At 50.8% G+C, this 11,910-nt stretch overlaps 1 protein-coding gene across 1 annotated transcript in view; it reads left to right on the top strand.

The window, feature by feature from the left end:
- The first annotated feature begins 208 nt into the window (after positions 1–208).
- The window catches only part of OPRL1 (opioid related nociceptin receptor 1), a 34,547-nt gene continuing 22,845 nt past the window's right edge, over positions 209–11,910 (top strand). Inside the window, exons 1-2 of the mRNA XM_075901017.2 lie at positions 209–545; positions 1,058–1,310. Of these exons, the coding sequence (XP_075757132.1) occupies positions 1,087–1,310 (224 nt within the window). The 5' untranslated portion in view covers positions 209–545; positions 1,058–1,086. The remainder of the gene's footprint in view (positions 546–1,057; positions 1,311–11,910) is intronic.

Genomic DNA, 11,910 nt, shown 5'->3' with positions numbered 1-11,910 from the left:
GGCGGAACGATGCCCCGACTCTGCGCCCAGGGAGGGGGAGGCGGGCGGCGGGCGCGCCTGGCCCCCGGGAGCCCTGCCTCCCCCAAGCTGGCTGCGCTCCGCAGCGGGCGGAGAGGTGATGTCAGCGGCGGGCTCGCAGGCTGGGCTGGCCAGTTCTGCACGGGAGTGAAGGGGGAGGGAAACCCCCCCCCCCCCCAGGTGTGTTACACACGGGGAGAGACAGCCCAGCCCGCTTCTGCCAGCCAGTCGCTCTGCGCCGGGAGAGCTGAACGCAGCCCAGCCCAGCCGCCGCGCTGCCCGGCTCCCCCCTCCTCAGGCGCGCGTGGCTGGGGGGTGAGCTCCCCTCTCCCCCCCCCCCAGTAGAAACCCCCCGCTTCAAACAGGATTCGCTCCTGCAGCCGCAGCCTCTGGCTGGCGCGCGGTCGCTTTGTTCCCCCGCCGGCTGGAGCGCAGGGCGCAGGGCGCAGGGCGCAGAGCATCGCGGACGGCCGCGTAGGGAAGAGCCGGTCCCCTGGCAGGCGGCAGGGGAGAGTCCGCGCGTGGAGGTGAGGCGCCTGCCCGCGCGTTTGCTCCCCCTGCGCCAGGATCCCGCCGGTATCGCGTCTGCATGCAGGGGCAGCGCGGGGCTCGGGCAGCCATCGGCGGGGCCGCTGGGAACCGGCACTGCAGACAGCGGAGAAGCGGTTTGCGGCAGGCCGCATCCCCTGCCCGGCTGGAGGGTCTGCGTCCCACCAGGTCGGCAGCAGCAAAGCCGGGAGGGATGCTGTGGGGGGTGCGTGTTGTGACTGTGTGTGTGTGTGTGTGGTGTGTGCGCCTGCAGAGGAACGGATGCTGCCCATAGCTAGAGCCCCGCAGCATCCCCACATGAGCGCAACGCATGGATGTGCCCGGATCATGCATGTGCTGACTCTGCCTGTGCTCAGAGGCAGGGGTGTGGGGCGTGACTACCCATCTGCCTTGTCCTCTGGCTTTGCCCCAGCTGCGGGACTGTGGCTGGGCTAGCCAACCCCTGCCTGTTCTTCACCCCCTTCCCATTGCTCCTGTTTTGGTGACCCAGGTCTTTGCCCCGGGCGGGCCGGCTTCAGGATGGATTCTCTCTTCCCCGCCCATATTCTGGAAGACCCTGACCTGAGGAAACTGCTGAACGACTCCTCCATGTTCAACCTGAGCTTCCCCAGGAATTGGTTTAACAACGGCACCGGGGACAGCTTCCTGCCGCTGGGCATCAAGATCACCATTGTGGTGGTCTACTCCATCGTGTGCATCGTAGGCCTGGTGGGCAACTGCTCGGTCATGTACGTGATCATCAGGTAGGCAACCTTCACCTCCAACCCCTGCCCCCTGCTCTTCTTCCCAAGGGGGGGGGGCTGTCCAGGGGGTGGGGTGACCTTAGACGGAAGCGAACAGAGTGGGAGAGACCCTGTTTGAAACTCGTGCGCCCTTCCAAGTAATTTCCTTTGCTCCTTAGCGAGGGAATTTTTCCTCCCTGTGCTGGCTCTAGGATGAGGAAGGTTTTCAGCCACTGCTCATATCAGACAACCCTCTGGTGCCTCCTAAAGGAAGCAGCGGCAACCCAGAGAACAGAACCGAAGGGGAAAATGCATTTCCAAAGCCAGACTCTGCAAATTGTGTCAGGTGCTGCACTGTCCGTCAGCAGCAGGGGGCTAACTCGCTGGCAGCTTGGGAAGGTCCCAGGGGTCCATGCCCCCATTTCACACTGCAGCGACTGAGCCACGTTAGGGTTTGCGCTGAGACTGGAGAGGGAGTCTAATTCCCTATGCAAAAGGAGGATGTCTTACTGGATGACCTCCTCGCTCAGCTGGGTACAAATCTTAAAAGTTCTCCACCAGGGTCTCTGGTTGGAAAACTGCTGCATAGATCGAATGCAGCACAATGTTCCAGAGCTGAGGGCGGCATCTCCAGCTGCAGAGGAATGTCTGGCTCTAGCTAAATGGGGTGGATTATTATCTGCTGCAGAAAGATGTTTATGCAGGAGAGTAAAGCAATGAGCGGATCTCCCCTTCCCAAGGTCCATCTCCCAGCATTTAGTGACGTGTTTCTCGGCTTTAATATTAAGGTGCTGGTGGGTTTGAATGATTCTGTATGATGAAAAATTCCAAGGAGTCAAAACTCTCATTTTCTTCCATGAGTTCGACAACCTCTATCCATGAATCCTCTTGGTGTCTAGAGCCAACGTGTCCCGTTTGACATAGGGCCCCTATTTTATTTATGGCTGGCTTATGACCCCTTTCTATTGGGAATTGGGCAACTTGGGTGAGTAATGGCCTGCAATGTGACTGGCCTTGAGTTTGGAGTGCTACATCCTGGTGCTATTTTATCCTGGTCTGAGCCCATCAAAGTGGAAAAGCCCCGGGGAAGTAAACAAAAGAGTTGCATGATTTGATTTTCTTTACTCTCGACCCAATGCTGCATCTTGTTCATGCCGAGAAGCCCTGAGCCCTGGAAGTGACCCTAGTGGGACTCCTGGGAGTAAGTCCTGCTCAGGAGGAGGAAGGGCTGCAGAATCTGGCCCCCAATATCCCAGCGGCTCAGCTGGGTCTGCAACTTGGAGACAAGGGCAAAGACTTGCTGGTTTGAGCAGGCAGCTTCACAGGGCGGAGACGTTTGTGGCTGAAAGGAGGAGACTGTGGCAGGACCCCCTGGGTAGGGAGGGGCTGAGCCCAAAGAATGTGGAGATATGGAGACATGATGCGGTAGCTGCACTATGTTTTCCTTGGTCTATTTCAAGAAAATCTGTGCTCAGTGCACTCTCGCCTTGCGGATCCATTTCTGTGGTTATTAGCACTGTTATTCTGTTTAGCACCAGAGCCGGGCATGAGCCTTGTAGAGACCTGATCGGGACAGGCCTTCTGCATCCCTCCCCACTCTTCTGGTGCAAGCCCCAGGATCGAGAAACCTCTGCATTTGCAGGAGGAGCTGTGCCTCTCTTGGACCCAACCCACTCCCGGGGCGCAGGGAGGAGCTAGGAGCTGTGGATCCCTTTCCACCCTGGCTCACAGAGCTGTCCGGTGCAGAGAGGGGCACAGACTGGTGCATTTCAAAGCTATCTGTGCACTGAGAGAGACTGTGTCATTTGTCTGGGCATCTCATCCAGTGCACACTGGTGGCTTCCTTGCACGATCTATCTGCAAGGGAAGAGACACTTCCACTGAGACATTAGGCACTGTGCATAACCGGGCGGAGGGTGCCGGGGAGGCATTGGTGGGTGGTAAAAATGGGAATGGGGCAAAGTGCTGGGAGCAGTTTGAAAGTTAGAATGAGGGGAACCCTGTAACTCCAGGACTGTAATTTCAAAATGGGGCGTATGGCTGTTCTTTCCCACACAGCACACTCTGCCTTTTCTCCTCCCCCAGCCTCCCTTGCAGGCTGCCAGGGGCCTTTTCTTTTCCTCCAGCCTCCCTTGCTGGCCTCCAGTGGCCTTTTCTCCTCCCTTAGCCTCCCTTGCTGGCTGCCAGAGGCCTCTTCTCTTGTTCCAGCTCCCTCCTCTGCACCAGCCACTAGGGGTGTTTTACAAAGAGGAGGGAGAAAAATTGCTCCCCTTGGCCTCTGAGGACAGGACACAAAGCAATGGGCTTAAATTGCAGCAAGGGAGGTTTAGGTTGGACCTTAGGAAAAACTTCCTAATGGTCAGGGTGGTTAAACCCTGGAATACATTGCCCTGGGAGGTTGTGGAATCTCCATCAGTGGAGATATTCAAGAGCAGGTTGGATAGACATCGATCAGGGATGATGTAGATGGTGCTTGGTCCTGCCGTGAGGGCAGGGGACTGGACTTGATGACCTCTTGAGCTCCCTTCCAGTTCTAGGATTCTCTCCCCATAGACCCCCGCTTTCCCCACTGGCTATCAGGGGCTGGGGTTGCAGCTGCCCCAAGGGGTATGGCTCAGAGGTGGGGCAGGTCTGGGCCATTGGATGTATCCTAATGCGCTTGGCACTGCAGCCAATATTCCAGTCTAAGAGCAGGCACTGAAGGTGCCGGCAGGTTGTGAGGAGTGGATTCTGTCCCCGGGGGCCCGTGGAGTTCGCCACACACAGTCATTCTGTTGGTGACATTTGATCTTGGTAACATTCAGAAGGAGAAGTGTCTATAGAACCTCCTGGTGTTCACATGGCGACAGCTATTTCGCACCACTCCAGCCTCGGGCCTAAGGCCTGGCACAAGGGGAAGGAGGTGGTTTGAGACTTGTGTACCACTCTGGGACTCTGACGTTCGCCTGCACAGCAGAGTCTGGGGCTGGAGAACAGTCCCATGTGGGTTCTGTCTCTGCCATGCGTTGCCCAACTCTGCAAAGCACTTAGTTCCTTGGCCAAGCCAAGTGCTGTATTGAAATGGCTGCCCAGGTGGCTTATTTGTGATTTGGTTTTTTTTTTTAGGCCTCTGAAAGATGTATTCCTTACCTGCAGAAATGGCACCTTGTCTCCTCCCCGCTTTAAGAACTGCCTGGGAAGTTCGAACCCGTCTCTCCCTCAGAAATATGCATTGGAATGTTTTATGACTCCAGATATTTCTGCTGCACCAGGAGATGGGCCAGAACCCCAGCCCTGGCTCTGATCTCTAGGGAGCCAGGAAAGAGGTTTCAAAATCCCCAGTCAAAGAGCCCCGGGTTTGACAAATGTCAGCCCCAAACCCCAGATCTTAACACCTCCTCTTTTTCAGGTTCAGCATTCAGACCCAGAATTTTGGTCCAGCTTTCATGAAATCCTATGGGGTCCATCAGGGAAATCTGAAGTCGAGGCTGGGGTGGGGAGGGTCTGTGTGCGGGGTGGGGTGAACTCAGGAGGAGTGAAATGGGTAAGCTGGCCGGCGAAGGTTGACACAAGTCACATGCCCCCAAGGAAGTGCAAATGGGAAGCTTTTATACATAAATGCCTCCAGCCCAGGCTACCACCTTGGAGTGTGCGAATGCTGGAGGAAAAATGTCCATAAAAGCAATTTTATCTGCAAAAAGCGGGGTTTTGGGTTAAATAAAAAAATTCACAACAAACATTTTCTTTCTTTCTTTCTTTCTTTCTTTCTTTCTTTCTTTCTTTCTTTCTTTCTTTCTTTCTTTCTTTCTTTCTTTCTTTCTTTCTTTCTTTCTTTCTTTCTTTCTTTCTTTCTTTCTTTCTTTCTTTCTTTCTTTCTTTCTGTACAAAAATGACAAAAAACACTTTAGATTTTGGTCCAAAAAACTTCAGATTTTGGCAGCTGAAAATTGAAAATATTTTGGCCTCTAAATTTTTGTAAAACAAACAGCTGAAATCTTCAGCAGAATCCTTCCAAGCCCTACCATTTTGTCTCACCAGCTTTGGTTTGTACCACAGAAATGGCCTATTCCAGGACAGCTTCACTCAGTTGCTTCCATTTCCTAATGGGCTTTTTATTTCTTGTTGGCTTTATGATGCCTGCCTTTTCTAAAAAATAAGGTTTTTCTATAAGACTGATTAAAAATAAACATAGAAACACCCTGCCCCCCCCCCCAAATATTGTGAGTTGTGGCTAATCTGTAGAGTTCCTAGCACAATGGATCCCTGCTCCACGATTGGGGTTTGTAGCTGTTGCAGTGACGGAAATCATAAATAGGACTGTTTGGGTACGTCTAGACTACAGGGTTTTGTCGACGGAAGTTTTGTCGACAGATACTGTCAACAAAACTTCTGTCGACATAGAGCGTCTAGACACATTCAGTTCTGTCGACAAAGCAAGCTGCTTTGTCGACAAAACCCTGTAGTCTAGACGCAACCCTAAAGGCAATAACACCTTCTGTCAACAGAACTGTTGACAGAAGACGTTATGCCTCGTAAAATGAGGTTTACCAGCGTCGACAAAACTGCTGAGTTCTCTCGACGTTATGTCGACAGAACTCAGCGGTAGTGTAGACGCAGGTATCGTTTTGTCGACAAAAGTCCACTTTTGTCGACAAAACTCAGTAGTCTAGACACACCCTCAGAGTATCAAAAATTTCCAGGGGAAGATCTCATGCCAAAGGGTGTTAGGCAGAAGGATCCTTTTGCATCATATCTCTCTGCTTGCTCAGCTGATTAGGCAAAGAAGGGCACCCAATTTAATGCCAGGGATGAGCTCGGCTTGGCATCTACAGACCCTGGAAGTTGGCCACTTTGCCTATGCAGAGTTACTGTGAGAAATTAGCTTATGTCAGAAGCAAGGATGCCTCTGATTTAGCTGCCTTGGAAAGCAGAGGTTTGGCTTTGGACCATTTCCTAAGACAGGTCGTGGCTGCGACGACCCAGGAAAAGTGAAGCACCTTGGGATGGAAAAGAATGTCAATGCTTATTAGCTGCAGGGCTCATCTCTTGTCTTTCAGTGATCACATTCAAGCCACATTTTATGATATTATTTTGCTTGCATTCCCCCCTTGCTTCTTCTGGTGCTAGAAGCATCTCTCCTTTATCTTGTAACACACCCCAGTGTTTCCTGGCGTGAATCTTGTGCATGACGTACACAGGGAAGGGGAGTGAAGCTGCGCGGGGGCAGCAGAATCACCCGTCAATGTCTAAACAAAATCAAGACGAACCGGCCACTCTGCCACAAGAAACCGATAGATCAGTGAGGGGCAGCCGAGGCTGTGTGCAATCAGCCTGCACCTAACTTCATGGACCCGCGTGTCATTTTAGAAATGCCGGTAAGAAACAAACGAAGCGGACGGAAACCCATGGACTCTGTTAATTCTGCATGAGGACAATGGTAAAGAAAGTGAATCACAGGCCACACATAGAACCCCGATGTGCCACTTGCAGCCCGAGGTCTACAGGTCGCCCACCTCTGTCCTAGATGGTGATAGCCTAGTTAGCAAAAGATCATGCCTGAAAAGGCAAAACCTTGAATGTTGGTCTCTGTTCGTTGATGTCCCTCAGATCGGGCCATGGGAAAGAGCAGATAAAAAGTCAAATGTGTGGTCTAAGCCATAAGAGAACCTGTTTGCACATGGGCACGCTTTTCTTGTTATCGTTGATCCAATAACTATTCCTGGGGAGAAACACACCAGGAAAGTAATAGAAACTGCCACTCATCTTTTGTTCCCCGACTGTGTTGTGCTCTTATTGTCCACTGCCCAGAGAGGAGTCTGCCTACACTTAGCTCTTTTGCCATTCTTGGGCAGTATTCCCTCAAGTTTTTTTTCTATCCATGTGAGGAATACATTTTGTTTTGTGCACTGAGTCATGTGTATATGTGCACCACTGGTAGAAACACATGCTGCCGGCTGTGGGCGCCCTGCTAATCAGCTGAGCAGCATTTGAATCTCTCATGGGTGGCTGCCCAAACACACAGCATTCATGGAGCCCTGCTGATATGCATTATCCCAAATCTGGGGAATAACTCTGTTATGCAGCCGCTGTCAAACCATTGACTGCTTGAAAAGTGAGCACCTTATCTTGAGCATGGGAAGAGAGAAGGCAGATGACAGAAGGGGCATTTGTACAAGCTCAATGACTCAGACTGTGTCAAACACCGATGCCTGTTTTTGGTGCAGTGCTTGGCCCTTAATGTAGCACTTTTCACCCCTGGACAAGAGAGAGGCTAAATAACATTAGCTACATATAAACTGAGGCACTGACAGATGAAGTGACTTGACCAAGGTCACACAGGAAGTCTGTGGCAGAGCTGAGACTAGAACTCAGGTGTGCTGCTTCTCAATTTGATAATTGTCCTACTGGGTCTAAGGGACCATTCTTAATGATGCACAGTAGATTATGTAGTACCTGAAGAATATTCCAGGGGGTTAGCCACAAAACCCCGGCTGCTCCACATCTCCCATAAAAGGGGCCCAGATCTTCTGTACCATGGACCAGAGAATGCTCCTTGCCCATTTTTCGTGAAACAAAGTGATGCTAATGTTCACACTGTAGCAAGGTTGAGGCTTCAAGCAGGTTTGTGGTGCCTCTCTTTAGGGGGGCGAGGTTGAATGGCCCGGGATACAGAGGAGAATAAATTTCAAAAATCACCCAGAGCCATTTAAAAAACAATCCCAGTGCTTCCTCTGAGTTTAACATCCGTTGTAAGGCCCAGCCTACATCTCTATTCCGGGTGAGGTGACTGACAAGGTGAAGTGATTAATTTGCTGGTACTGTAATCAGGTGAGTGTCAAAGCCACTTCTACCGCTGAGCAGCACTAATTGGAGCGGGCTGGAAAGGGCTCTCCACAGGAGTTCCATTTCCTTGACAGCAAAGGGCTGTTGGTTTAATTTGGCCACTGCCCGCTGCGTCATATTCCTGGCCATTGTTTGAGTTTCCTGCAAAGTCTGATAATTGCTCCCTCTCCGTCCCTCCGTCTCTTTGGGGCCCTCAAAGTGTTTCTGATGCACGTGTTCCCTCTGCAGGGTTCGATGCATTTGAAGTAGGTAGTTGGGCAGCATAGGGAAAGGGTTACGGGGGAAGGGAAAAGACTCCTCTAGTGAGGGCCTGAATTCTATATTTCCCAGCAATTTGATTAAAAATCTGTTCCCCAAGAGGCCTCGGACGCAAGCAGATTCAGGGTCCAAGGAGCTCCTATTGCCTGTCACACCACAACGTCCAGCGGCGTGTGGATAGCCCGCTGGTGGCTGTTATGAGGCTCACTACAAGCTGTAACAGTTTTAGCTCTGGAGGTCCCCAGCTCATATTTTGGCCATCACACGTGCCTCCTGAGCCATGGGGTTTTAGGCACAAGTTCCTATGCAATTTTTTACTCCCACAATTTCAGCATTATTCACATGAGTCAATACATGTAGCCAGGAATGTGACTTTCCTTCCAGAGCTCTTTTCTTTCCATGCAGTTCCTGTTGCTAGTTTTTTAGCATTGTGTTTCACAGAGACTTACTCCAGCGATGGGCAACCGTGGTTAGTGAGTGGGCCGCATGTGTGGCCCTCCTTTTTCTCAGTGGGCCGCAAAGTCGTCATAACCAGGGCTCGACAAATAATGCAATCTACTTGCCCGTGCCGAGTAGATTGCAACCCGGAAGAGCCAGGTTCGGGCGATCTGTGCATGCACAGAACTATCTGTGCATGTGCAGATCGCCAGACAGTGCGGCTGGCGAGCAGGGTTCGCCGCGGTTCGGCGAGCCCTGGTCATAACTAAGACGGTCTCCCAGGACAAGGCAGTGTTGCCCACTGCACTGGCGTACCTAGAATGTGCAGGGTGGGTCGATGGAACTGGAGCAGAGCTGGGATTGGGTGCAGAGGGAACACCTGGCTCTCCCAGCCAGGCTGCGTCTAGACTGCAAAGTTTTTGTGCAAAAACTCATGGAGCGTCCATACCTCAAGTATTTGCGCAAGTAAATTGACAGAACGGAGGGGCTTTTGCGCAAGAGTTCTTCCTCTTTCTACGAGGAATAACTCCTTTTTGCGCACGAGCTCTTGTGCAAAAAGGGGTGTGTGGATGGGGAACGTCCACTTTTTGCGCAAAAAACTCCTATCGAAAAAAGCACAGGTGCCCTGGTGGCCATTCTGTGAATACCTATCAGTGCTCTCTTGCGAGAGAGCGTCCATGCAGTCTGGACGCTCTCTTCCACAAAAGCGCATCACTTTTTCGATGCGCTTTTGCGGTCTGGACACTCTCTTGCGCAAGACGTTTTTGTGGAAGATGTCTTACGCAGAAAGCTTTTTGCACAAGAAGCCTGTAGTCTAGACATAGCCTCAGTGTGGTGGACAATCGGTCCCCAACTCACGGCACATGCTCTTGCTTTGTGTGTGTGTCACTTTATTAATATCAGTACAAAAAAAAACCTGCACGGAAACTAGAGGAATCTGGCAACTCTGAAATTTGGCAACAATACACAAAATGTTTTGTGGGCCACCTATAGAACCCCGATAGGCCACGTGTGGCCCTCAGGCCGCAGCTCGCCTTCCACTGACTCACCCTCCGAGTAAAAACATTTGATCAAACTCTCTGAATTCTTCCACCAGTTTACAGTCAGGTTTTCTCTTCCCCAGCCCTCGAGTCTGGTAATTGGTCTCTTATGTGCTTTCTTCTACGGTAAAGTGGACTCTCTTGCAGCCCAGTCAACTTAATAGTGCATTCATGGCCTTTCAATTCTCTATACTTATTAAGGTTGTCTCAAGGAGAGTTTTTAAAAAGCACTTAGGACCCTAAAACCCACATAGGCGTTTACTTGTAGCTACGCTTTGGGATACTGAAACACCTTTAAAAATCTGTCTCGCAGTCCCTGGCTCAGGATCAGAGACACCCATTGTGGGAAACGACATTTCAGTGACGTGACATCTGATGAAAAGGCTCCCTAATGGGAATGGTTTAACCAGCTGCATTTTTTAGAGATGGAACAGGCGCTGGAGCAGAATGGAACATAAATCCAGTGGACAGGAATGAACCCTTTGGCTACGTCTACACTGGCATGATTTTCCAGAAATGCTTTTAACGGAAAAGTTTCCGTTAAAAGCATTTTCGGAAAAGCGCGTCTAGATGGGCAGGACGCTTTTCTGCAAAAGCACTTTTTGCGGAAAAGCGTCTGTGCCAATCTAGACGCGCTTTTCTGCGAAAAAGCCCCAATTGCCATTTTTGCGATCGGGGCTTTTTTGCGGAAAACAAATCTCTGCTGTCTACACTGGCCCTTTTGAGCAAAAGTATTTTGGAAAAAGACTTTTGCCCGAATGGGAGCAGCATAGTATTTCCGCAAAAGCACTGACAATCTTACATGAGATCGTCAGTGCTTTTCCGGAAATTCAAGCGGCCAGTGTAGACAGCTGGCAAGTTTTTCTGCAAAAGCAGATGATTTTGCGGAAAAACTTGCCAGTCTAGACATAGCCTTTGAGACCATGTGGACAGTCACATGATCTCCATGGCGTTTGCCTGCCTTTTTCCTTAACAAGAGACAATTGGTGTAGAATGGATAGAAATGAAATTAATATTGAGTGATCTGTGCTCTGTGGAGTAATCAAAAGTTATTACACTATAAAGAGTGCAGAAGAACCAGAAATACAAATGATACAGCTGGATGGAATGTGACATTTTTCGGTTATCGAAGGATCAAAGGGAACCTGATTTCTCCAAGATCAAGCCAGAATCATGCCCGCTTGCAACACACAGTTTGCATGTGCATAGACCTCTGCGGCTAATGTGTACCCCTCCAGTGGCAGGTCCACGGTGAATATAATAGCCCAGCACTGCTGTCAGTTGAAAGATTCAGTCTTTAACTCAAGCGGTAGAGCCCTGTGCTTTTGCAATGGAAGGGTTCTGTGCAGGGGTGGGGAACCCAGCTTGCGTGGATCCAGCCCCTGAAGCTTGGGGCTTCCCTCAACAAAGAGCCCCAGCAACTTTGCAATCGCTCTACGCTCGCTTGTGATGCATTTGGACTCACCACCCATCTAAAGAACACAACGCTGATGGTGCTAGAAGATTGGCAAAGTAATGCTGGGTGGGATCAACTCTACTGGAGACCTTCTCTCTCGATGAGGAGCTAAATTCTTGTATTGGGAAAGCAGCCACTTCGTTGGGTCAACTGACCAAACGCGCAGGAGAGAACAGGAAACTAACACTGAACGTGAAGCAATGGGTCTGCTGGGGGTCTGAACATGCCTCTTCAGAGTGGTGAGACCCGCCTGCCTCAAGGAGATGAAACACCTTCCACACTCACTGTCTTTGCTGTATGCTAAACATAGACCACACTTCCTGACGATGGCATACCTGAGAGACAAATATCGCGGAGGCTGATCCCTGGGGTCCCATGGGTATCACTACACTGTGGGAGTTTTTTCTGAAGATGGTATGTAAATTGCGCTCTCATTTGCATATCTTCTTCCGATTTTTTTTCTGGAAGAGGATTTTCCGATATATGGCCCATCTACACGGGGCCAAATGTCGGAAAAAAGACCTCTTTCAGAAGCCCCCTTGTTCCTTGTAAAACAGGTGTACAGGGGGCTTCTGAAAGAGGTTTTTTTCCGACATTTGGGCCTGTG

The sequence above is a fragment of the Pelodiscus sinensis genome, chromosome 17 (assembly GCF_052426305.1).
Source record: "Pelodiscus sinensis isolate ZL-2025 chromosome 17, ASM5242630v1, whole genome shotgun sequence".
Taxonomy (NCBI): Eukaryota; Metazoa; Chordata; order Testudines; family Trionychidae; genus Pelodiscus; species Pelodiscus sinensis.
This window is presented reverse-complemented; position numbering and strand designations above follow the sequence as displayed.